The sequence below is a fragment of the Podarcis tiliguerta genome (assembly GCF_965153285.1).
Source record: "Podarcis tiliguerta genome assembly, chromosome: 8".
NCBI classification, from domain to species: Eukaryota; Metazoa; Chordata; class Lepidosauria; order Squamata; family Lacertidae; genus Podarcis; species Podarcis tiliguerta.
Window position 1 is genome coordinate 19,186,385 of NC_139541.1, and position 27,728 is coordinate 19,214,112.

At 40.5% G+C, this 27,728-nt stretch overlaps 1 protein-coding gene and 1 long non-coding RNA gene across 15 annotated transcripts in view; one reads left to right on the plus strand and one right to left on the minus strand.

The window, feature by feature from the left end:
* GNB1 (G protein subunit beta 1) overlaps positions 1–27,728 on the minus strand; it is a 72,218-nt gene that overhangs the window by 3,784 nt on the left and 40,706 nt on the right. For 9 of the 14 annotated variants that reach the window (XM_083454201.1, XM_083454207.1, XM_083454204.1 and 6 more), the window contains 8 exons: positions 21,281–21,388; positions 15,940–15,978; positions 13,058–13,164; positions 11,508–11,571; positions 7,299–7,461; positions 4,371–4,437; positions 3,092–3,293; positions 2,258–2,474 (listed from right to left, as the gene is read on the minus strand). In XM_083454201.1, coding sequence (XP_083310327.1) covers positions 2,258–2,474; positions 3,092–3,293; positions 4,371–4,437; positions 7,299–7,461; positions 11,508–11,571; positions 13,058–13,164; positions 15,940–15,978; positions 21,281–21,337 — 916 coding nt within the window. In that variant the 5' untranslated portion in view covers positions 21,338–21,388. Of the gene's footprint in view, positions 1–2,257; positions 2,475–3,091; positions 3,294–4,370; positions 4,438–7,298; positions 7,462–11,507; positions 11,572–13,057; positions 13,165–15,939; positions 15,979–21,280; positions 21,389–27,352; positions 27,405–27,728 lie in introns of all 14 variants that reach the window. The other 5 variants (XM_083454208.1, XM_083454205.1, XM_083454203.1 and 2 more) reach the window with 1 other exon arrangement.
* LOC310684011 lies at positions 1,016–10,492 on the plus strand. The gene is made up of 3 exons (XR_014514650.1): positions 1,016–2,879; positions 3,023–6,131; positions 6,186–10,492. It is a non-coding gene; the product is annotated as an uncharacterized lncRNA (long non-coding RNA).

Consider the following 27,728-nt stretch of genomic DNA (forward strand, 5'->3'; position numbering starts at 1 on the left):
CTATTTTGGTGCAGATAATTGTCAAAATGAACAGGGTGTTTATGACTGAGGACAATGTATGCTCACTCAAGAAACTAAAGAGCTAGCAAGGACCAGCTGCTGGAAGGGCTGCTCTGTTACGATGTAGCATAGTAAAGAGGCAGCTTTCTTTTAAAGAAATTGCCATGTTCTTCCACATCTCTTTTTGGAACAGTAATATCAAGCAGACAAGTACAGTGGTACCTCGGGTTAAGTACTTAATTCGTTCTGGAGGTCCGTTCTTAACCTGAAACTGTTCTTAGCCTGAAGCACCACTTTAGCTAATGGGGCCTCCCGCTGCCGCCGCGCTGCTGGAGCACGATTTCTGTTCTCATCCTGAATCAAAGTTCTTAATCTGAAGCACTATTTCTGGCTTAGCGGAGTCTGTAACCTGAAGTGTATGTAACCCGAGGTACCACTGTACTGGCTCCTCTGCTGTGGGAGGGTGTGGTTTCTGGGGCTACACAACAGATCCCCCACCATTATAATTAGTAAATACCAAAGGGGGGGGGTGAAAAAGTGTCAAGTTAAGGTACATGAACAGTGGAAGCTCTGGAAACAATGTTTAAGGGCAGGAAAGTAAAATAAATTCTATTAAGAGAGGGAGTATTTTGCTGAGCGCAATATTTTAAGTTCATAAAAATCAGCAGCTACAAATCATTAACCGAGTTACTGGTACCTTACAAACAAACAAACAAAAAAACTCACAGCGTGAATACTAAACATCAGTTAAGTATTTCTATGCAACAGAACTGACAATTCTTCATATGAATCATCATGAGGTAATGTCAAAACATTAATATTGCACAGGTGCTAGTTCTTTGGAGCAATGGTGGACCACTTCCATTTTGTTAGCCGCAATATGGAACATGCACACGAGCACACACACTCATCCTTTCGCTCTCCGAGGTCCAAAGTGTGTGCTTATTCCCCCGCGCTCACTTTCTGATTTCTTCTTTCCTTGCCTTCTCCTACCACACAAGTTACCAAAATGTTTGAAAATGATCGATTATGCAACTGAAGCTCTTGCATGGGAATTAATATATTCAATCCCAAGTGCTGCATTTGAAAGGAATGTAAAGCTTTTAGAAATACATCATCAAAGCAATTAGTGATCAGCAGTCAATATGAGCTTCAGGTGTCTGTTTTGTAGAATCTAGGCTATTTCTGTATCTTATTTGGATCATTACCTGCCCAGAATAGACAGGTTGAGTAAGTACTATATGTTTTTATACAGATTGTCACAGCTACCTTCTGATGTGATGTGGTTCAGCAAGATTTGAACCATATTATTTTGCTGATTGTGTAGCTTGGCTTCAGGTTATTTTTACCACTGCCATGCCTTTGCTAGCCTAGGGTGCCCCAGGTTAGCACTCAAATTACCAGAGGGGAGTGGCTGTCTTAATTTTTGTTTTTGGATGCTATGGGGGGCCCTAATCTGACTAAAATTGCAGTAAGTTCTACATGGGGCTGCCCTTGAAGACAACTTGGAACCTTCAATAGCAGTCAGATTTCTGCTGAGCTTCTGTTTAGATTGCATATAACCTATTTCAAAACAGCTGCACTGGTTGCCAGTTTGTCTCTGGGTCCAATTCAAGGTGCTCACACCAGTGTTTAAAGCTCTGAATGACTTAGGCCCCAATACCTGAGAGATTCTCTCCTTCCCCAAAGACCCTCTTAGGTGCTAAGAGCAGCTAAAGGAACCCTCTTGATCGTTCCTCTGCCCTCAGAGGCTTGGGTGGTGGTGGTCCAAGCCCAGCAGAGGACATTCTCTGTGGCAGCCCCTAAGTTGTGTAACTTACTCTCCACAGAGGTGTGTCCAACACCTTCATTATACCGTTTCTGGTGAATGTTGAAGACATACCTTTCGACCCTGGCCTTTCATCCTTTAGGTATTTTTAGGACCCACGTTATTTTTGTGACTGTTAACTTGTTTTAAACAGTTTTAAATATTGTGTCATAATGGTGTGACCTGCCCAGGGTGAATGCTAGTATAACAACAACAACAACAACAACAACAACAACAACAACAGGCAAGTGTCCAAAGTTGGGGATCATGGATTTGATTCCCCCCACTTCCACTCAACAATTGGGAGCACTGCTTCAGTTCTCTATTCTTTCTTCTCCATCTTGTTGCTTACTTCACCCTCTTTTGTTCAAGCACCCTGCTTGTTCCATAATCACACACATTTCTTTCCCCAGTCCCTATTTTTAGTCCAAGAGACACTAGAAGCATTACCTGCTCTGTCAGCTTTGAGTGTGTCCCACACATTGCAGTTGAAGTCATCATAGCCAGCTAGGAGGAGACGGCCGCTCTTGGAGAAAGCTACAGAGGTGATGCCACAAATTATGTTGTCGTGGGAATAAACCATCAGCTCTTGGTCAGCACGGAGATCAAAGAGCCGGCATGTAGCATCATCAGAGCCCGTGGCAAACGCATTGCCATTTGGGAAGAACTTGAGAGAAAAAAGAGAAACAAGGATGTAACACACAGGAAAGATGCTCTAGTCTGGAAGAGGCTTCAACAACAGCTGGGAAGCTGTTTCAAGTTCCATCAAGAAGATCTCGTGATTTTCCAATACCAGAATAATGGGCAGATATATGTAAATATTTGGGTTGAGTTATTTATAGGAGCAATTTAATGTAATAACTAGAAGGATGTGTTCATTTTTCATATGGAAATATGGGGTTGTATCCAGCATAGCTGGATAGCAATGCATTCTGTCAATACAAGGATTTTCACTTGTGCAACAGAACTTCCCCACTCCCCTCCCCGCTATTTCTCTTCTAGGGGTTCCCCAAAACCTTTGGAGCAAATGTGGGGAGGACACAGGGCATGCACAGGGAGAGCAAACAAGGGAGTGATGTTCTGCTGGGCAAGTGGAAATTAGCTGGATACCATTCATGGAATAGAATAACTGTTTTTATGTTCAATTTTGGAATAGTATTTTACAAATTAATAAAAAAGACAGTTTACTAAGAAGATGTCCATAGTAACTGCCAGCCACCTGCTCTGCATGAAGACAGACACACTGTCAAAATCCCATCTCCTCCCCAGAAAGTTCTTACGTACACAGATGGCATTGATGTCTGATTCATGCCCAGTGAAGGTTTGCCGGCACATCCCTTCTCGGACATCCCACAGCTTTGCAGAGGCATCACAGGCACCAGAAACAAAACATTTGGAATCAGGAGCGAGGGACAGGCTCATGACATCTCCGGTATGACCAGTAAATGTGGTTGTTTGCTGGCCTGTTTCTATGTCCCAAAGGGCGCTGGCGGAGAAAAGGTTTAAGGAGAATCCACATTTATATAGTGCTTCCAATTGTTTGTTTACATATTAACTCAGTAACAGAAATCTAGGAAAAGAAAAGCAATACTAGGGAAAATAAGGCCGAGACACTGTGGTTTGTCTAAAATAGTGGTTCACTTTAGCCTTGCTTGCACTGAGGTGGTAGGCCTTCATATAGGCAGATTAAAGGTGAGGACACACATGACAGGAGTGCTCTTCCAATAAAAAAAAAATATCCTCGGGGGTGGGTGGGAAGAGGCGCTTCAGGGTGCATAACTATACTAGGAAGTACACTCTCAGATGAACATATAACAAACAGAGTGGTAACATGAAAATCTGTAGGAAGTTTACAATAAAAAATAAAACAATGAATCTGCCACCTTAGATACCAGCATGTTTTGAAGATCCAATGAAAACATTTTTAACACACAGGCAAGTAGACTTTTTCCAGATGGGAGACTCATTTTCTTTGCAGTTAGAGCTCTCTTTCTCAAAGGAATTAAGAGCCCTAAGAAACTGCATAGAGGTAGTGACCATTTTGCGCACGTTCAAGGCATGCGCAACTGTGCACTCCCGCATCGCCACAAACCCAGAAGTGGCAGGAAATGGGGGCAGGGGCAGGCTTATACATGCTCCGTCATCACACTCAATGTCCTGGAACACAACCCCCACACAAACAAAACAAATATTTTTTATTGACAGCTGGAGCACCCACCTCAGTGAAGATTGCAAGGCTGTAGCAGTAAAAATATTTACTCTAGTCTACAAAACTCTTCTTGTGTGTTTTTTGTAACTTCAGTTTTCTGAATCTATTTATCCTAACATTAAATATGTATGCTACATTCGCACATGCAAACAGGAATAGCATTCATGGGAAGGAAAGGTATGCTTAAGCTGTCCTGTTCTCAGACTGGCAAGTCCTAAAGATCAATGCTTATTAAATCTCCTTGCTAGTTGAAAGCGAGCAAAGCAGGGAGTAGACACTAGAGAAAAGGCGCTCCCTAAGTTTGTTTAGCATATAAGCCAATCTCTACAGTAACACTACTGGCGTGTGCCTTACCAAGTGGTATCTCCAGAGCTGGTAACAATTTGATTATCATCCACAAAACGGCAACATGACAAGTAACCTGCAGCAGGAAGAGGATTAAAAAAGAAGGAAATGTGATTAAATATGGACAATTCCTTTTTGCATCTCACACCCATTGTTTTTGTTAACTTCCACCTTCTTTTCTCCAACAGCAAGACGAAGATGTAGGCCAGGGCCAAGGGACCCCAAGCATCTTTAACGTATTTCGGGGAAAGCTTTCACACAGTAAAGTATTATATGAAAAGCCCTGCTGGATCAGGCCAAAGGCCCAACAAATTCAACACCTCTGACAGTGGCCAACCAGATGCCCACAAGCAGGGAGCTGGGCACAACAGCACTATCGCCATTTCCAGCAACTGGTATTCAGGAGCATACTGACTCAAACTCTTGAGACAGTACATAACCATCCTGGATCGTATTCACTGATAGCCTTATCTTCCATGAACTTGCCTAATCTTCTGTCATAATAATTCAAGTTAGCGGCCACCATTGCCTCCAGGGGGAGTGAATTTCATAGCTTGAATTACATGCTCTGCGAAGAAGTGTATTTACTTTTCTCACACCATGCATAATTTTACACACCTCTATCATGCCCTGCCTTAACTTTCTTTTTTTCTAAGCTAAAAAGGCCCCACTATGTTATAACCTTTTCTCACAGGGGAGTTGCTCCAGCCCCTTGATCATTTTGGTTTCTCTTTTCTGAACCTTTTCCTGCTCTATGTCGCAGTATTGCTTCTTAGAATCACAGATTAAACACATCAGCTTCCGAGGCCTGGTCCCACAGCTGTTACTAACATGACTGGCCACTTTGCCCTCACCCCAAGCTCCTTGAACTGTGTTTGTAATAAACTAGTTATATGGACAGACCAATTCAGCAGAGATCATAATTCCAGAATGCAAAGGCTCCGGCCGCTTTTGAAAGTAGCTAGCGCTGTGTCAAACAGCAGTTCACCAGAAGTACAGGCCTATCAGGTGTCCTCTCCTTATGCTCAAAGAAAAGGTTGATCAAACAAAACAAAAATCCCATCACAACAGCTATTCACTCTTTTTCTCTTTTGCCTCCTACGAAGAGCTTTTTTTGTGAACATGATTTGCCTGCGTTATCAAAACTGCCAAGAATCAGTTTTAACTGCTCATAGCACAGAGTTCCTATGAAGCAGCTAAAAGACGATGCAAGAAATGCACCACAAACACCAGTTTCAATACGCCATTTGTTATTCATTACATTAAATTGAGAGTTCTGAACACTTTGGCTTTGCTGGATTATAAATAACTATTCATTGCCGAGTAACCTTAGTTCCCCTCTGTGAGCAGTTTTCAGAGAGCTCCCTTTAGCCTGTATCAGTAAAGCCTTGCAGCGGTGGAAAGCCAGCAAGACACAGAGCCCGCCTGAGGTTTCCTCTTAAGAACTGTTAAAGGTTTTTCCGGAGCCAAGCTGGCAACCTCTGGAGGAAGAGGCCTCTGCGCTTGGCCGCACCTTGAGATTCTGTTCTTTTACAGAAACAAAAGACGGCGTAAAAATGTGACATAGCTCGGGGAGAGGTGGCGGGGGGAGGGGGCAGGAATCTGTAACCTTGGAAGATGGAATTCCTCCTGAGCCAGTTCTCTTCTGCAGCTCATCTGATGTATTACTACTGATTTCAGGAGCAAACTGAAACTTTGTGGGGGGCTTCACTGAATGTTACATATGGTGCCCATTTGCATAAAAGTACACCAAGGAGCACCAGTGCCTAAGTAAAGGCAGGAAACTCAATTCCAAAGTCCACACAGGCAATACATCAACACCAGAGGACTCAGCATATCTAAGAGACTAGCTCTTTTGGTATCTCCCTCTGCTGTCCAGATGAACATCTACACCATGAAGCGGCTACACAATTATCCCCCTTTCCAGGGAATCCTGGGAACTGTAGTTTGAGGGTGGAGTAGGAATCTTCAACACAGAATTCTCAGACCTCTCAACAAATTACAGCACTCAGGATTCCCTGGAGGTAGTCATGCCAGTTAGCTGGCACACAAACCATTTAGCTCATAGTGGAAAAACGGGCATAGAGCAGCACACACACAGACCAACCAAAGCCTGATAAAAGTTCCAATAATACATTTGGAACTTTGACCAAAGTGAAACAGATGCTCAGTCTTTAGAAGAGAATACATCAGGATTTTCATCTATTAAATAAAGGAACCTGACCATGGTACTGGAAAATAAGGAAACAAAATGCTTAAGCACCTATCATAATGTTTGCTACATAAAGATTATTTTTAGTTTATATAGTGTTGGATGTGGCAATGTTTGCTTTTTTTAAAAGACCAGTTTTGGGAGGAATGTCTAGACAACAAGATTTACAGAAGACAAGGGAAACCATTATTGCTTTTTAGTAACGTAACTGCCTGTAAAACTATGGATTTATTGCTGAATTTGTCCCCTAGCTTTTGTGCTTTTGTTTTTTAAGGTGAAAATGTGAGGAAGGGGAAGGTGGCAGAAATAAATACCACTAGGTTGGTGAAAACCATGTGTCACGCACAAGCAAGATGTAAAGTAATCTTTCAAGAGATGCCACGGGGGGGGGGGGGGGGGAGAGACACTGTTTAAAAAGAAATGTTGAAGGCATGTTGTAGAGCAGGGGTCAGCAAACTTTTTCAGCAGGGGGCCGGTCCACTGTCCCTCAGACCTTGTGGGGGGCCAAACTATATTTTGGGGGGGAAATGTGAAAGAATTCCTATACCCCACAAATAACCCAGAGATGCATTTTAAATAAAAGGACACATTCTACTCATGTAAAAACACACTGATTCCCGGACTGTCCGCAGGTCAGATTTAGAAGACGATTGGGCCAGATCTGACCCCGGGCCTTAGTTTGCCTACCCATGTTGTAGAGCTAAGTGAAGCAAAAACACACTCACCTGTATGGCCAGCCAGTTCACGGCTTACACGTACATTGCCTTCACGTGTTTTCAGGTTGTAAATGGAACAAATGTTATCAAGACCACCGCAGGCCACATAGTTTCCAGATGGAGCATATGCACAAGTCATTACCCAGGATGAACGCAGGGGAATAGCATGGACCTAGAATGGGGAAAAAAAGAGGGGGTAAAGCTGCCATTTTGTTAGGTTCCTTGCCCATTATTAAGAGGTAAAGAAAGGTGGCCAGCTCAGCTGTAGATTTATTTTCCTTTGCTAACAGTTAAATGAAGTGTACTGGGAGAGAAACAGATCTGATTTTGGGGCGGGGGGAGATAATTCTCCTACAGAAACCCCACTGAAACAAAAGTAGAACTGTGCAAAAGGTTACATGCTCCAGAATAAATATTACTTGTCAATTTGTATACTGCCTTCCAACATTTGCAGAACATCCTTAAAACCTTTTTTAAAACAATACAAGAGGCAGTGAACATCTAAGGATTGCTGGGAAACACCAGCAGGAAAGGATTATTTCCATCATGTCCTGCTTGTGGGCTTCCCATAGGCGTCTGGTTGGCCAATGTGGGGAACAGGGTGTTGGCCTACATGGGTCTTTGGTGTGATCCAGCAGGCTCTTCTTGTGTTCCTGTATACAGTACTAAAGAGAAACCTGGCTGTAAGAAATAGCTACATGCAGTAGATTAAGTTTACAAGAAACAGAGTCCTAAGCTCTATGTTCACATGGTGGTTGCAAAGACGATTTGAGCAAGGTTTCAAATTGTCTAGCCAAGGCCCTATTTTGGAGCCTGCATCCATTATTGAAAAATGCCCCATTCCCAGCCATCGATACCACATTTTCAGAAGCCCAGGCTTCTGTGCTTTTTTTTCCAACCCCAACTACATATTATCATAGTCTGCATTTGAAATTTCTTTTGCTTTCAACAACGGTAACATTTCCGCATTTCAGTTCTAAGCTTTTTCAACCCAGCTTAATTCTACCTTTTCTCATCAAAACTTCCCCATCTTTCATGCTTATAAGCTCCATGAGCCAGGGCTGCTGCATTTATTTGTGTGCCCCTGAGATTTACTATGAAATAAAGTCCTTGAAGTTGTTGCTTCTTTAACATTTTCTCTTTTAGGGATTAAAAGAAGAAAGAAATCAAGACCCAGCACATGTTAGTTGAGCACGTCACTGCAATAGGTGTGATGCTTCATTACTAAAAATACAGCTATTTAATCACCAAAGAATATATCCCCTCCCTGACAGCCAATGAAATGCCTCAAAGTGGTTGCTCATAACCACATCACTGGAAGAGGGCACTTTTTTACGGGCATCTTCTTTGTTAGGACCACCATCACATCCAGCACAAGTGCAAGACTGCTTAGCTACAGCAGTGTTGCTAGAGATATATTTAGACATGACTTCGTATGTGTAATCTAGCCAAAGACTTATAAAAATACTAATCTAAAACTACATTCTGGTTATTGCAGAACTGTCATCCAATTTCCTGGATTTGATTAATACCCTTTACTGACAAAAGTCTCCTTATCCTTTTTTGGCGGGGCTGGGGGAGCAAGGGGGAGAGAGATAAATAGGACAATAGCCTGTAATTTGACAATAGGACTCTGTTAAGTTTCCTATCTCGGAACGTTTGATCTTCTTGGAGGTATGCAATTATGCTTGATCACACGGGAGGACAAATACTGGGGAACTGCATAGTCACTTGACTTTCATAATACTGTCTTGAAGCTTGTGGATGGCATGAGCAAATATAGAATACAGTGGTACCTCGGGTTAAGAACTTAATTCGTTACGGAGGTCCGTTCTTAACCTGAAACTGTTCTTAACCTGAATGTGGTGAAAAGTAACACTGTAATGCAGATTAGTTACCTCATTACAATCATAGCCACAGGGTAATCCTTCTCCCCTATCTTTTCACTGTAAACATAGGGGTTCTGATCTGTGTAAGTGACTGTAGTAAGTTATTGCAGACCAATTAATGTGAGGTGCATTACTTAGAAACACTCCATGACATTCTGCAGTGCCCCAGAAATTCATAAAATGGTATCTGCTGCTAGCTATTACCCACAGGTGCCAAGAGAGCAGGGCAACTACAGATAGGGGGGGAAAGCAACAGAGGTCTCTAAGCCCTCTTCTGTTTCCCCTACCATTTTTACCCTTGGGAGGTTACTAGTGACAAAGTGGTTGCTCTATCATTTGCAAGGGCAACAGCAAAGAGCTGGTTAGCTCTTCTATATAGCGACAGCTTAAATAAGAACTGCCTCATGCAAACCATTAGGAATTTTGAAGGGTCTCCCTAGTGAATGGCCCTGTTGCTACACTAATTTCTGGCACTCTGGTTCCAAAAGTTGTAGATACAACAAAAGGTAAAGCTTTTCGACTTAAAATCTCATGCGCCCCTAATCCTTAGGCATTAAGGTGGCATTGGATGTCCATTGCTCAGGTTTTCAAGCCTCTGACCCAATGAACTCCTGGTATGCGCACCTCATCAAAACGTATGTTTCTGCATTTATAGAATTTGACTAAGGTTTTTGCCCCTGATGACAAATGCAAGCTTAGATGCCAAGATTTTTATTCCCTACACTTTAGCAGCCAATGAAGTCAAGCTGAATGTAGGGACAGTGAGTCCCCAGTCCAATATAGTTAAATCCACTGTTAAGTGGACTTCGGATTGTTCCTTGAAAAGAATTCCCAGAGATCACTCCAAGTCAGCACTATCCAAAGGTTGCAGCCACACCCTATGCCAGAAAAAAAAGTTGAATTCGACAGTTTCAGGAGACCATTTCACCAAGGAATGAGGAACAGTATATACAGAGTTTTCACCAAGCACTCGAGGTCTACATTAGACTTAGGACCCCAGGCTCTCAATTTGCCAATATTGGTGAGCAAGGAAGAAATCCCCAAAAGCATAATCAGTATAGGGGTTAGGAAACACATTGGCTACCTTATTATGTACAGGTATAGATCATAGCTGTAAACGTTTCCCTTTTTTAAAGGGAAATTCCCTTATTCCGAATAGGATTCCTCGCAAGAAAAGGGAAAAGTTGACAGCTATGGTGTGGATACACATGGGTGTAACAGCCTTTTCTCATGTGTGGAAAAGCTACCACATCTGCCTTGGGCCAAAGTCACAAAGTGGTCAACAGGTCAATCTCCATCCTCAAATGACATTCCAAGGTCATCAAGTTTGGTCATGCTGAATTATCCCCTCCATATATGGGCCCTACAACAGAGTTATTCATTTCTCTTTGTTTTGGGGTTCATGTTCTTGAAATGACATATTAGACAGCCTCTTAACAGTCTATTCCTCCACCTCCCAAGAATGGGAAGCTGGGTGTAGAGCAGACAGATCCATCCATTGTGCATTTCACCTATGCAACTTCCCACATTAACTCTTAGGTACACTGTTGGATTTCTGCTTCCTGTCCCTCTATTTTTTCTTTGTAACTACTATTAAATTGTTGACAACTATTTTTTGTTAACGATTTCCTTTTTCTTTTTTAATTCATAAGCAATTTCTATGCTGAAGTCAATTCCTGTAACTGGAATGCTTTTCATCTCCAGGAAGGTCATAACAATTCCACCCCATCCCCCTAGTTTGGGCCTTGCCTTCTTCCATCTGTCAGCTCCATTCCCTGCTGATGAGAACATCACTTCATGGTTAAGTCCAACTTTCTGTACTTGCCTAGCTATACTTTTCAGTTCATAAATCACTACAGTGCTTGCTTTCTCCTTTCAGTACCCACATAACTAAATGCAAAATCACTTAGTGTTTAACCACTGTTAAAGGTGTTAAGCCTGTTCTAATCAAGATCCATGTCACATGCAACTGCACCCAGGCTTATCTTGAATATCCTCATCAGTTTTCACTATAAAGGCCAGAACCACAGAAGCTATTCTTTGCCCCACACAGCTTATGTCTCCAAGAAAACAAACCCGCTACTTAGCTTCTTTCTTCTCATCTCCCAAAGAGGGGGGAGGGGGTGGACGGGACCCTGAGCTATTACTTTAGTCTATAATTAGTCTATATTTGCCCCTCCATGGGATCCTTCTTTCACAGAATAAAACAAAAGCCGAACAAAAATACACAATCTGAAGGATTTGTTTTATTAGCGTTCTTCCTGTAGTTTGCTTTTCCTCCCTTAGCCAAGTTGGAATTAAGTCATTGAACCTTATTAATTGCTCTCACCTTGTTTGTGGTGTAGCTGTCCCAAATGATAAGCTTGCCATCCTGTGATGCACTAACGAGAAGCCTGGAAGGGCAGGTTAGGGAAAAGAGATAAAAAGTTAAATGTAAACAAAGCATACATCAGAAGTGCAGGAAGACAAATTACATTGGAATACATTAGTCTTAATCAATTCAACAGTATATTTTGATATGCAAAATGCTTTACTCCCGTTATCATCTAAAGCTGCCACTGAAAGTCCTTTTTACATATTGAGAAATTGAGGCAGCGGGATCTGCCCAAAGTCATCCAGGGAGCCCATGATGGAGTAAATATTTCAACCAAGGTCACCCACTGATCAATGGACTGAACTGGCTCTCATTGTGAATGTTTCCAATATAACACATATCCTACGAAACTGTATTAATGGAAGCAACAGACAGAATTCAACTGGAAGTGACATACTTCCTCTAATGTACCATCTTCCCAGGTCTTTTCTATTCTTAAAGATAAATCTAGGGTTCTGTAAGGTGCTTAAGAGTAGTGCAGATTATTTAACTTGAACAAACAAGCTCAAGTGAATTAATAAGATTGCTTTCATTAGATTAAAGTCCTCTTCCCCCATCAGCTTCTGCTGATTTAATCACTATTAACTATGAGCAGACAAATCCACTATATACAAATATTTAATTTAAAAAAAAAATTATGAGAACATTGATTGTGCTCTGGCAATCCATGACAACAGCATATTCACCCTGCTGACTGCCAGCTTTGGATCTCTGAATATTTAGAAGTGTGAAAGCTTCAGAAATATTATTTTAAAATAATTTTAGAGCAGCCATAAGGCATTTTCTATCTGTATTTCTTCCATGCAAGGAGAAACCAACATATGAAAATGGATTTCAGTTTTGCTGCCGGCATAGATGAACAAATGTTATTAGTTTTCAGTGTTGCTCAATTCCTTTGGTACTAGAGTAGGGCAATAGAATTATGAAATTCCCTATGAAGTAACTGCCTGTACTTTTAAACACAAGACTAAGTGGTGGTGCTAGTGGGAAATCTCTCCTGCTAGGCAAACATATGGCCCTTCAGAACCTTGCCTATGTAAAATGTACATCTATCCCTTGTACAGCTGTCTTGGGTAAAAGGAAACACATTTTGGGGGTAAAAGTGACGTCTTCAAGTGGGAATCCCAAAAATCCCAAGGTTATATTTTAGTTCTGCCAGGGCTGTTGGAAAGTAGAAAGTGGCAGTAAGATACACACACACGTGTGTTGCTGTTGCAACTGCAATCTCTGGACTTAGTTATCCCTTGTTATCTTTGCCTTCCTCATTTCACCCTCCCGCCACTAGTTTATTTCCTCTCCCTCCTCCTGTCTACAGTCTGCTTCTTAAATTCCTTTAAGCAAGGACCAGTCATTTATTTATACATTTTTATCCCACCTTTCCTCCAAGGGGCTCAAAGTAGCATACATCGTCGTCGTCCCCCCCCCCCCCAATCTTATCCTCACAATCATTAGGCTGAGAGGTTATGACCAACTCAAGATGGTCCTTCTGCAGCGCAGGAACTCACCTGGAATCAGTGCCCCAGTGCATTGCATAAATTTTAGCCAAGTGTCCCCGCAGTGTTCTTCTAGTGCGCATCTGAATACGACCCACTGGATCAATGTTGGCTGTGATCTAAATGGGAGGTTAATTGTACATATTTAGAAATGTCAGCTGCAAAAGCATTTCCTGACCGAAGAAACATTAACTGAAACTACTCTCTCTTCTTGAATTTCTTTCCCTGTTGCACCAAAGAACTTGACCAAAACACAAAATCAAAGGTGCTTACTACTGCTTCTTCCCAAACAAGCTTCTCATTTCAAACTTCTAGTATAAGCATAATTTATCAGAGTTGGGCAACCTGGGAACCTCCAGATGTTGCTGAACAACATCCCATCACCTGACTATTGGTTATACCAGACAGAGCTGATGGAAACTGGGAGCCAGCAACATAGGGAAAGGCACAGATTCCCCACCTCAGAATTATCACAGAACTGAAAGACAACTTGCAGGGTTATTTTTTTTTTAAGCAGAAAAGTACTTATATGGCATTTCCACTGCTTCATTTTTCACTGTCTGCTTTCTGACTTACTTAAGGACTGTTATAAATCCAGATGGTTCCAACTCTTACATAGCAAAATCAGATCTATTGGTACTGACTTGGAACTCTTGTATAATTCAAGTGAGCAATATATTTATTGTAATATTCGAACCAGATTAAGGGACATTGAAAAACAAAAAATTAAGTCAGCTGTAAATAAAATTTGCTTCCCCAACTTCTATGGTTTAAATACAACAGATAACAGAGTCACTTATAAAGTATTTCAAAATTAATAATTCCAGTCCAACGCAGCACCTTTATGTTAGCTCGACTGAATGTTTTTCCCTCAGCTTTTGTCAAGGGCAGATATTTAAACATCCCCAGAAATGACAGGCATTTCATCATCCCTTTTTCTGGAACCATATTATTTTGATTTTGTATATTAGCCATACATTCACACTCCTACCTAGCAATGGAGGCTATCATTTCATGCATCTTGATGGAAGTGGCCTCTGACTTCATGCCATAAGGCAGCCTTCTCCAACCTGGTGCCCTTGAGCTCACAATCATTCCTGATAGCTGCAGTCCAAAACATCGGAGACCACCATGTTGGGAAAGACTGCCATAAGGGTTTTAAAAAGCCTGCTACAGGTTTTGTCTAAAATAATATTTTAGAGTATTCTTTGTTGTCTAAAATAATCGTGTATTCTAGGAAAACACTAGTAAAAGGGAGATAAATGCCTTCACAGCACATTTCCCTGCACTGTGGCCAATTAAATTTAAGGCTTCTCTGTAGCATACTGCAGTGAAGCCAGAAAAGTTTGTAGCACAGCCCACTTAAAAAAAAATGTCTGCATATTTGTTCTGTCTCCATGTAACACAATTATTTAGCCAAAGGACACAGGCAAAGAATTCCTGCTTCCTCTTGAAATCTGTCAAGGCAGCTTAGTAGGGTACAGGCCGCTTTCCGGATTTAGAATTCCTTCATAATTGCCTTCCTCTGCTGTATGTCAGGTCTTAGAAGCTCCCTCCCTGTCCCCATAGTCTACGTTACAGCATATGTAAAAGATGGGAACTGTTCATTCAGCATTTTTGGCAACTGTCAAACGTGAATGATTCCCCATAAATTGTGCTAAAAAGAATGCTTTGCAGTTCACATCACTTTGAGCCAACATTAGCAGTGGAAGCAAATAACGGGCACCTCCTTCCTCTACTCACACACCATTATTTTTAGGTCCAATCTAATTTCTGTATTTTAAAAGTAGTTTTTAACATTGTGCAAATGTGGTTTAATAATTAAGTTATGTTTTAATTGTTGTAACCCACCCTGGGGCCTTAAGGTTAATTTGAATAATCATAATAATCATGTCATTTAACTTCAGATTCTGGCGAAAAAGCTTCAGCAGGACAAGCAATAGGAAGCCGAATTAATATTGGGACAACAGATGTTGTTGGCTCCTTTTTATGTGTGGGTAGCTTGCCCCACTGGCTGCAAGAGGTCTAATGTCCTTTATTTTTTGACCTCTTGTTCAAAAATCTGAAGACTAACAAACTTAATGCTGGGAAAGGCAACAGATGGCCAAGCAATGCTTATAACATTAGACATACTGAAGGCTACATCTAAAGGACAAAGCCTAGCATAAGCAAGAAGGTGAACCTTCTTATTAAGGTGCTGAAAGGCTCTTCATTGCTTTTGTTGCAATGAACCAACACAACTACATTTCTGGATGTCTTCTGCTTTACACACCCTCTGATGCTGAATAGAAAAAGCACTTCAAGGCAATAGTTGTTGGTCCATCATCACATGCAACAGGCATTTTGGGACAGCATCTGTGAACTGGATGCAACTCCTTAAGGACCGCAGATTAAAAAGGGGAGGCTGCAGGACTCCAACCACCCTCCCCGGCATGAATCTTCCATATGATTGCTAACCAGTGTTTACAGTCAAATCACTTTTGAAACACGTTTCAATCCTGTGCATACCCAGGTGAGCAATAATCAGGGTTAAAGCTTGCACTAATGTAAGCCTCAGCCATGTTTTAAGTCCTCCAGGAGAAAGCACAAAGGGGATGAGACTGAGAATGTGATGTAGTTATAGAATTGAGAGCATTACATATAAATCAGACAGGTGACAGTGATAAATGAGGATGATTTAAGGAAGCTTTCTGTGGTAAGCATGGCATCTGCTGCCAAGAAAACCGAAATGGTGATCATACAGCAACCTTTCAAAGAAAACATTCCTATTAAACCAAGTTGAAATACCTCAGCTTTGCCCTTCATATAAGCAATTTTTGGGTTGTTTGTTTTGTAAAAAAAGGTTGATAACACCAAGATACTTTTGATTACATGTTCACTGAGCATCCACCTACCTGGGCCAACGTAGCATCAGCACATGCTTTCCTAGCATCCTGAAAAAGGGGAGAATTAAGAGAGTGTCAGAAAAATGGATTATGTTCATTGATATGACTTGCTCCTAAGCTACTATCTACTTATATGAATAGATTTCACAAGGTGCTGAAAAATGAAGAAACTGGGATGACCCAGTACATGCGTCTCAAAGGAGGATCTTATAATCCACAAGTAATTTAGAAAATAAATTAAACTGCGGAAGTAAAATTAGGGTGACAAAATAAACACTAAGATCTCATAAAGCTAAGTAGGATTTTTTAAAATAATAAAAAAGTGAAACCCCTTTCTCTGGGCACAGACCCAAACCAGTTGAGTACATAAAGCTGTACTGCTCACATTTGTACAAAGTGTGTGTGTGTGTGTGTGTGTGTGTGTGTGTGTGTGTGTTTTAAAAAACCAGCCTTCAAAACAGCATCTGGCTGCTGTAAGTAGCCAATTACAGCCACTGGAGAACTCTATCACTGATTTTAAAGCAGCTAACAGAGATTTAAAACTAGTAGTACCTCTTAACTGACTAAAGGATCAGGCAGCAAGTGATGTATCCATCAATACATCAGTAACGAAGTTGTGATGCTTTACAACAGGGGTTGAGAACCTGTTTCAGGCTGAGCATTAATTATCCTTGTGGGTAAGTCTCTGGGGGTTGCATGCTGGTGATGAGCTTGTCCATCCCACCCCCTCCATTAACCCATTAAATCCCCACTCACACACAGTCATTTAAACCTCCCTTCCTCTTATCTCTTTTTTATTCCTTCCTTTATCTCCCTTTCTCCAGCAAATGGCTTAGAAAAAAGGCAGCAATTCAGGAATGGGACCTGTTTTCCTAAGCCTAATGGGGCACACCAGAACAGGGATTTTTCAGGGTGTAGTGCAGTGTAGTGAGCCAATCTGACAGAGCCACATCCCCCCCTAAAAATCATGCATGGCTTAACTGGCTATAGATCCTCCAACCCTACCTTTACAGCCATAGTGCAGCCAGTCACCATGAAACTATTTTCAAAAAAGTGAACTAGAAGTACTATTGTGAAATACACCTGAGAATTCTCACCACATATATCCTTACAAAAATCATGTGAAGTAGAAGAAACTTCATATTTATTTATTTATTACAGACAGGAGGAGCAGGGGGCCAAGATAGGGTGCTAAAATCAAAATCAAAATCAGCTGCTTTGTTGAATCTTACTTTTCTTTCCCACTCTCACTGCAGCCATGTAAATGCCAAGTAGGAAGACTTGTTTTAACACACATTTTTTCATCATAATTATTTTAAAAGCACTTGAAATTTACAGAGCACAGCACAAATATTAAATACAAGACAGTCCCAGCCTGCAGGCTTACAATCTAATAGACAACACAGAAGAGAAAAATAATAAGTGAAGCCAGGCACTAATTTCAAGTTACTTAGAATGGAAACGGTTGAGGGAAAGGAACAGAAGTGGCTTTAGTTCTACTGATCTCACAGCCATGGCAGTGAAGTGTCACCCAACCCCATCTCTCCCTCTGCTGCAGCCTGGTGAAGAGGAGTAAAATATAGAAAACCTCCAGGTTTTAATGCCACTCTCATGTTGTGTGTGACACAGGAAATTATCAAGTGCTCAGATTCAAACTGGGTTGTGTAGGGACACATGTGACAAACAGCTGGGATTAGAGGGAGAGACTGCCAGTTAGGAAGTGTAATTGACTAGCAAGACTGCACAGAGATAATGAACACAATCTACAGCAGGTTTCCAGTGAACCAGCAAGTATGCCCTTTCACAAATTCCTAAGTTCAGTGGGGTTTGCATAGGCGTTCACTATAATGTGTGTCAACAGTTAGGTTAGATAGCTCTTCTCAATAATAATAAAAAGAGTGGGGAAGAGCCTCAGAAATGTCTGCTGTACTGTAGCTTCTCAATACACCTCTTGCTGTGCAGTGTATTTGTTCTTATTTTAAACAAGAGAGCCACACAGGAAAGCAAGATACAGAAAGTCTCCTTGCTGAAGCCAAAACCTTTCATTTTTGTTTAAAGAAATTTAGAATTAATGAAGGCAGAAAGACATGGATATTAATTTCTTTAACTAGTTATGTATACAGTGGCTAGATAATTTGTGAGTTGTCCCACAACAGTCTTTTATACTGATATATTTAACATTAAGCTATTTTATTTAGTTTAGGAAGGATGTGGGGGAGGGATGATACAATGGGTGGAATTCCATGTCACGCTATTACAAATGTTCCATTTGCAAAAGCTTTTTCGGCTTGCCAGATGGAACAATCTCCCCTTCCCTTCTCCACGGTTTCAGAGTTTCTCCCACCCACCCTCCAGCCAATTTCAGAAGTATGGGGCAGGGGAGGGAAAGTCAGAGGTTCCACTGACAGGCCACATTAGGTGAACCCTGCCCAATGATTATGCAGGCTGCTTCTGAGAAAATACTCAAGGTCCAGCTCATAGTTTGTTAAGAAAACAGTCCTAATGAGCATCTTCATTAAGGGTTTGAGGAGCTTTTTTAAAAAAGCAACTGCCTAAAAATGCAGCTTGCAATCAACATAAAAAAAACTGTAATAAATGCACTCAAAGGATTCTAATGATGAGCAATTTGTTGCCAATGTTATGCAATGGGGTGCTGCATTCATATATGGGAAGTCCATTTTCAAAATCTTGGATACTTCTAAGACACCCATCCATACATCACACTGCCCAGAACAAAACAGAACGTCTCCTGCTCCTCTACTATTACTTCTATTGAAAACTGTTCCAAATTAGGCAAGAAGTACATTTAAACCTAGTCTGCCTCAATTACCCAACTACTTCTCATTGCAAATCATGGAACTAAGTACACATCTATGTGCAGCATTAATAGATCCGTGCCCATATATATTACTGGTAGGAAGCTATTTCAGTGCTTTGGTAATCTGCTTGAGTTAACCTCCAAGGCACACAGACACAGCACAACTCATAATAGGATTTCCCAAACAGGTAAGCAGTGTTCTGCTCTTAATCACTCGACCGAGAACTGAACTACATATAACTGAACCTTTAGGAGAAAGTAGAGTATAAAAGTAAACACAATGAACTCAGCATTCAGTGTGTAACTCCACCTTTAATGCACACATAGACAAATGCACATGAAGAGCAGGTCTGGGAAGTCTATGGTGCCATCTCCCTTTTGGAGGGATTCCAGTGGAGGGGTCAAAATGAGGCTAAATATGCTTCTCTTTGATTTCTTGTTCACCACAGTCAGTTTCAAGAGCTTAAATCCAGTTTTATAAAACCCCTGACTACTTTTGTTTACACAAAGTGTGTTTGGTCAGAAGTTGTTTGTTATTTACACTACTGTGGCTGTCAAAAGTCTTGTTTCACAATATACCTGTACAAAATTATGCATACATTGTTTTAATTCTGTGTTTAATAGTGTATTCAATGTAGTTCTACTGGTTATTGACATATACATACACTTTCTCTCTCAACCTAAAATGAGATTGCCTCTGTTTTAAGCAAAACCGCATATACTATGCATCCAACAAAAGTTCAGGTATACGTGACCTAAAATGTTTATGCCAGGTCAACAGAATGATCTACTTTTATTATTTGTGTAAGCTTTCAACCAGAAGGAAAGAAATATATATTTTTCCTTTGAAAAGAAGCTTGATGTGCCTTGACTGAAAGTAATGCTTTTTTTCAAACTTCTGGAGGGCTTTGTGAGGGTTTGGCCATGAAAAATGACCAATAAATAACTTTTAAAAATAAATAAGTTATTTATTAGTCACTTTTCATGGCCAAACCCTCACAAAGCCATGTGGGGGGGGGGGGACAATAGAATCTCAAAAGGTGCTTAAGGGATACTGAATGAGATCATCAAAATTGTCTTTAGAAAAGGCAACAGTAAAAAGTCTTAATGAAGGCCTTATTGAATGCCAGAATTGAAGTTAATATTGCCCCCCCCCCTTCAGAGCACAGCATATTAAAATTATCACCTTGGAATAAGTAAAATAAAGGGTTTGCAGGAAAAAGGAAAATGAAATTCAATCTCTGCCTTCTAGTACTTAAGAACTTTTCCGACATGATGCAGTTATTTGTCCACAGATAAGCAAGAGTTAGCAATTATATAGCACATATGTGCTTCCACATATGTTACCTCAGTAACCACCATACTAAGATCAGTCAGTATATCACAATAAATGACTAGAAACTGTGTTGACAACAGCTTGCCTAAACTGATGGCAGAGATGAGAAATGAGCCTGGGGTTTTGTAGCATACAGCTCAGTCTCATAGTTGCTTTCCTCAGAAAGAAGTGCCAAGTAGGAACAAGCAAAAGTTTGTTTTCTGGAATAAACATGTCATATTCCCCGAATCAGATTTCCGTGCATTTTGAAACAGAATGGTTCAAGCAACTGTGCAACACCATTATTTTTGTATGTGGTGGCTAAGTTATTTTGACACTGATTTGCTGAGTTAATGTGATGGCCTGAAATGTTCAGTTGCTTAGGGAAAGAAGTGTGTAGTCCAGCTTCTGTATCGGAGAAAGAAGGAAGCCAAGATGGCACAGGTCTGCTAAGGGGAGTTTCAACCCTGGCAGGAAACTTCTGCCAGCTGCTGCTCCTACTGCCCCTGCATGATTCTTACCTAGAAGCCATAAAGGAAAACTGAAGATGAAGAAAGTGGACAGTGTAAAGGATGCATCTTACGAATGAGTTAGTAGAAACCTGGAGCTGAAGAACTGGCTACTTGCTTCTATTTTTAGAAGGTGGCTGTTATCTGGAGGGTTTCTGTGTAGTCCCTCTTCTTTTACACAGAAAGAAGCCAGATTATACTAGCCTCTGAAATGAATGGTATTAGGCTATAAGTCTCAAGACTATAAATCACTGTGCATGCCACATGCTTTTTTCCTTCACTGGAAGCTAACAAACAAGTTTGGAAATTTATGCCATACTATAGCACAGTAAAGTAGCCCTTTGAGATGGGTCAGCATAAGTAGTTAATGCCAAATGGCAACGTGAGAGGCACTGAAAATGTACCACCATTAAGAGCAGTTTTAAAGTGCCATCTTCATGTGTTTTGTGGTTATATTTGTTGCTTAAATTTCTTTATTATACATATTTGTTTTGTTAAATCACCTGGGAAGCTTCAGCTGAGATGTGGCCTAGAAATCTTTTTATATAAAAGAAAAGCTCTTTATTTTAAAATAGCAGCTCTTTCAAATAAAACAAGTAAGTTGTTTTAAAATCCTCCCTACCACACAGATTAATTTGAGAGAGAACGAACACACCCAAACATCCAGAACAGGTGAGAAAGGCAAGACGTTTAGTCTATAATACTTACTCTGATTTGGTTTTTCAGTTGCTCCGCCTCCTGGCGTAACTGGTCAAGTTCACTCATCTTCCCGTACTAAAGGTGTGCTTCTATAACACCTCTCAGATGCTCAAAAATCTGGGAGAAAAGTAAAAACAATGTGAAGTTAAATGAACCTTTTTTTAAAAGAAAAACATTTTAAGTAACTATGTTCTTTACAATTAAGCTAATATACATAAAATAGACATAAATAAAAGCAAACACCAACAGCACATTAAATAATTAGCTTAACATAAGTATCCTTACAAAGTGCAGTCATATGCATGTTTATTCAGAAGTAGGCCCAAATAAGTGCAGCCTTCATCTACGTTTCTTAAGGACTGTTTATGTAACTTTAGGTCATAGCTAGGGTGGAGTATGCACTCCACATTAAACTTAAACACACGTGGATCCAAGGTAATCCAAATTCTATGCTAAGTAAAGCTCAGCCCTACAGAGTACGTAAATTGTGCCAATCTGCATGTTTCTCATAATTTGCATAAGTTATTCTGGTTTTCATATTCATGGGGAGGGACAAGGAATGATGTGTGACATGGAAGCTCTACTACTTTCTACTTGAAATGTTCATCAATTCCTCTGGTTTGGAATTTCAAAAGACTTGCTTCATACATTTTCTAGATCAGCCTTCAACACTCTTCCATTGTCTCCCAAGACAAGCAGATACCAACTAGTCTTCCCCAACCTGATCCGCCTGCAGATGTTCTAGACTACAATTTTTGTCACCTGAGCCACTGGCCATGATGGCTAGGGCCGATGGAAATTGATAGTCCTTGCCAGCTTGGGGAAGGTTGTTTATAAACATATTTGCAACCACACAGTCAAGATACCTGCCTTTAAAAAAATAAATAAATGGGGGGGGGGGTGAAATCTGGAATCCACTGGAAGCCGATTTCTGCACCCAACATATTCTGCAAGCCTTCTGCACCCTCATGGAATTGTGGAATGCACACATTTGCCTCTCTCAATACAACTTACTGCTAAAAGTTCTAATCACTTTAGGTTACTGCTGTCTTGCTATTTCACAAATACATAGAAGAAATAAGTTCACAGAGCCAATTCTAATATTCAAATATTCCATCGGAAGTGGCATTTGTTATTAAAATAGCAGTTTTAAAAATCTTGATTAAGTAAGCTATCTCAGTTCAGCATCTAAAGAAAGTATAGAAAAAATAGGGTTTGCACAGTTTTGCCCTATAATCACCATCAATAATATTTATATACAGTTTAATATGCAAAATCCCTAAGCAGTTTACATTACATAGTAAGAGTTTGTGATCCACCCTTGTGTGTGGCAGGAATAGTTAATTATTTTGAGGTAGCTACAAACACACTAGTGATGTTATGGGCCGAAATCCCCTTTACACTGCAGCACCACAAGACTTTATTTTTTTTAAAAAAAAATTAAATCAAATTCCAAAACAACCTTGGAATTCAATGCATAGGATTGAGTCAGTGTACCCACAACCTCTGCTCCTGCTACTTCTTCTCTAACAAAGTATATCTCATGTTATTTCTGCCTCATCATCTGCCTACCACAGCCTTACATTCCTCTTCCCAGCTAGTCAACCCACTGATTTCCCCACCACCACTCCACAGTCAGGAACATAATCTTCAAAGTTAGTCCTTCATGGACCCTCTCCTGCTGTTTAAAATTGCCACCCTCTGTACTTAGGTGACATCCCTTTTCCCTGTGCTATATGTGGGGGGAAAAGTTGGGGCAAATATACCTGACTTTTCCAATAGCCTCACTTGAACAGAAAGCTACATAAAAAACAACAACCCTGAACAAGCAAAGTGACTGGTCTTAGTACTTAAAACATATTCTACAGTCAAATGCTGTATTGATATCACAACTTTGAAGTTGTAAGATCAGAGATTGCAAACTTTGAAAGAATCACTTCTGAGGCTGGCTGCTAGTGAGGCAATTCATCTATGAAACCCAACAAACCCTAGCCATGGAATTAAGAGAATATTCTACTTTGCTAACATTCACGTTATATGAAATTCTGCTTAGGTCTAAAGAACTACCACCTTCTAGTTACTATTCTGATTTCCCAAGTATTAACAATGCATTCTCAAAAACTGCCCAAAACATACTTACAAGACACAGAGCCTGTAAACCTCCCCAGTCCTGTGAATTTCAGAAGCTACTGGTACAATTTCCACATGAACACAGGCCTGAACTGCCTGTCTTCTGGTAGCAGTGTCATTGTTAAGCCCTAATAATCTCTTGTCTGAGCTTAACTACTCATTCAAATCCATTTAAGGTGAAACCTACATTTTAACACCTATCACTATCCTCATCTCTTTAGAGGAGAGTCTGTCTCAGAAATCCTGCCACTTTGGGGGTAGCTGGGAGTGATGAAGTTCCACTATTTAGGAGTCATTTGTGAGGCAACCACACTGAACATGTGGTCCAGACCTAATGTAATATACTACTGTGGCAAACACAATTATCAGTTCCTCCTTATTTGTTGCTGCTAGCTCTTCTGGTTCTTTAAGTCCAAGAGAAGCAGCTGCTATAAGCATCACATTCCTCATGCCCTGTACTAAGAGCAGTGCTGAAGTCCTATTGGAACTGGCTCACAGTGCCTCACATGGCAGGAGACAGCTGTCATAGCATCCCTGTTGTCCTTTCTGGCCCAGGCAGCAAGTACCCCAATGAAAGTGTATCCTCCAGCCTTGCCCTGCCAAACTCATTGGTCTCCCCAAAACTATCAAAGCTTGTTGGAAAGGACGGGGGGAATCTTACTCTACTGCTCCAACACTGAAATACGAGATTCACTTTCTGCACAAGTTCTTTATTGCTGGTGCACAAAACCCCAGATTCATTTTATCCCAAGGGTGCTTAAAGCAAACTACATAATCAACTAATAATCACTTTTTGCCTAAATGAGGTCAGGATGACATGAATCAAAGTGCTTGCAAGTTGAAATGGGCCAGTATTCTCATTTTCCTCATATTTTCAAGACAGCACAAAACCTAAAGGGCCTAAACATTTAAAGAACAGCCTGATGAGGACTGAACACAGTCAGTAGCCACACAATGAGCACAATAAATCAAAAAAAATAAATCAGAAGGAAGGGAAGAGAAGGGTAAAGGAATAGCTGACTGCAACCCTGAACAGGTATCATAAAATGCAATTATGTGGTTGAAGGTCCCACTTACCTATAAATTAATTTCCTTCAGTCAACACTCTCCCAACATTCTATCACTCACATCAAGGCCAAGCCAAAGGATCAAAAAGCGGGAAGAGGCAACTTGATTCTTAATGACTGGAGTAACCAATGGCGAGGTGCAAGTTTTGCTCCAACTCCAATGGTGCCTCTGAGTGCAAAACCTTTTCTTTCTCCTATAAGAGTGACAGACTGCCATTCATTCCTATGAGAGACTAGTGCTGAATCTGGCACTGTTGTACAAAGGAGTTTATCGTTATCATTATTAATGTTAAGGGTCATGTAATTATTTTAAAATTTTATCTTTTGTCTAAATGCTAGAATGCCTGCAACATAAATGCCTTCCTCCACACATATTTTATCTTTAAAATGATGGGGATTTTTGCTAGCACTGTATATGCAAAAGTGTGTCTGAAACCACTGTTCCTATAGTTATATTTATGATATGAGGTGGGGGTTATATGCTACTTATAAATATAATACACCACCAGTTGCATTAAAAAGATGATTGGGTATGATAGACAACATTCCTAGAAAATACTCTTCCATGCAACATCATCTGATTACTAGAAACATGTTTAATCTGCTGTCCAATTTAAAACCTCTTATCAAAACTGATAGGGACGTGGGTGGCGCTGTGGGTAAAACCTCAGCGCCTAGGACTTGCCGATCGTCAGGTCGGCGGTTCTAATCCCCGCGGCGGGGTGCACTCCCGTTGCTCGGTCCCAGCGCCTGCCAACCTAGCAGTTCGAAAGCACCCCCGGGTGCAAGTAGATAAATAGGGACTGCTTACTAGCGGGAAGGTAAACAGTGTTTCCGTGTGCTGCGCTGGCTCACCAGATGCAGCTTGTCACGCTGGCCACGTGACCCGGAAGTGTCTTCGGACAGCGCTGGCTCCCGGCCTATAGAGAGAGATGAGCGCACAACCCTAGAGTCTGGCAAGACTGGCCCGTACGGGCAGGGGTACCTTTACCTTTTATCAAAACTGATACACAGCCTGCACTCTTTCAGAATGTGAAAGTACAACCTAAAGTACAAGTACTTAAAGTGTAACATTTTAAAGTTGTGAGTTGGGAGGATGAGATAAAAACAAATAAGCAAACATGGATGGCATGATTAAAGCAAAGGTGCCCCATCGGACGTTCAGCTTCCAAAAACAGTTCCCAAACTGAAACAGTCACTTCGGGTTTGAGACATTTGGGAGCCTAAACATTTGGGAACTATATTCGACTTTCAAGGTACGACTGTATTAGGGATACACTTGAAATTTACATAAGGACAGCCTGCTGGATCAGATCCAATGGTCCATCTAGTCCAGGATCCTATTCTTAAAAGCGGCCACAGAGATGCCTATGGGAAGCCTGAAAGCAGGACTGAGTGCAATAGCTTTCTCCCCACCTGTGCTTCCCAGAAACTGGTATTCAGAGACATACTGCCTTCGACAGTGGAGATAGAACACAGCCATCGTGGCTAGTAGCCACTGACAGCTTCATGCTCCATGAATGTGCCTAACCCTCTTCTAAAGTCTTCCTGATTGAGTGGCCATCACATTCCAATTATTACAGTATTGTTTGCTGAAGGAAACCCTTAGATGAATTTAGAGAGGTCCAAGACACATGGCCAATGGAAGAAGAATGTTGCTTAAGCACAACAGCACCAACTGTAGGCTGAAACTTGCCACATTTAAACAGATATGTATGATCACCAATATATAAATGATTCTTATTATGCACACTTATGACATTAATTTTCAATTATCTGTATTCTTTGCCTTCTGAACCTCAGGCAGAATTTCTGACAGCAGACCTAAAGAGTAAATCTATCTTGCTTTCAATTAGGAAATTACTTTTAAATGGGCCTTGGTTTTAAGAAAATATACAGGTCATGTTTACTTATTTTTAAGGTGGTCAATGTTTAGTGTTTTTGACTGGTTTAATCAACTCTTCTTTTTTCATCTTACTGTTAATATCACATTGAGTGTAACACACACACACATGGTGTGATATAAATTGAAATAATGTATAGTAATATAATATAAAATTTCCTGTGTGTAGCACAACCTAACCGATTTTAAGGATTGTCTGCAAGTTGCAACATGGGACAAGAAGGCAGAATGTACAAGTGACTCTTGTTTACTTTTCACTGCATGTTGGCTCATTCCCAAATAGAAAAGAAAGTAATGTACACATGTCCCCTCTGTAAGGCAATAGTTGGGCCCTGAGAACTTACGAAACGTGGGTATTGGCAATGAAAAGCAGAGTCAATTGCTCAATTCTATTCTTCCACCACACTGCCACATCTGAACAAATCCCAGGACTTGCAGACTTGCTTAAGAGCAATATAGATTAAATAGGGAATATGTTGCCTTTTGTGCTGAATATAACCAAGGAAGTATCATGAAAGGCATTTATTAGCTGATTTTCCAAGGTTTAGGGTGTCTTGAGTTAATAGTTTAAAACAAAACTTAAGAAAGCACAGATTTAACAGCACCAGAAACATCCAAATATACTAACCAGCCAAGCCAAAAGCTACTGTTTTGCTGTTTTGTTTTTAATTTGTTTTTATCCTGTATTTTATTCTGTGAACTGCCCTGAGATCTTATGATGAAGTGTGGTGTATAAATCTAATAAATCAAATTAAAAATTTAATTAAGTTCTCTGGTCAAGGTGAGATTTGAAGCCAATCTTGGACCACAGACACCAACACTTCACAATAAACGAATTCCTGGCATTCAGGGTGAAGTAGCCTTCACAAAGAATACAACAAAAGGATCCTTTTTAGAAGTAATGTTAATATACTCTAACTAAATCCAAAGATAGATATCATAAGAGCATGTTCAGAGTGCTCTAAAACTTTTCCAACTTACTTTTGATCTCAGTATAATGGAAAGTCAACTTCTACAGCCAAATATGCAACTACTGCAAGAAAAATAAACCTGAATCAGTATTTTAAATTTCAAACTGATAATCTGCAGAGACTAAATACATACAAGCTCATGGCTACCTGGTAGGCTTTTTCCCATTTACCTGCTACACTTTAAATAATCACATCTCTCAAAATATGTCAGTGTGTCTTCCCCCAGATTTAACAACAACTGTCTCTTAGTTTTATGGAGCTCCAAAGATTTATGGTGAAAAGGGGGTAAGGATTAGCAATCTGATAAATAATCTGACAGGTCAATTTTTGTGAAACAGCAACCAAGTATTTGAAGAATTAAGAGAACAGAGATAAATTTACTGTAA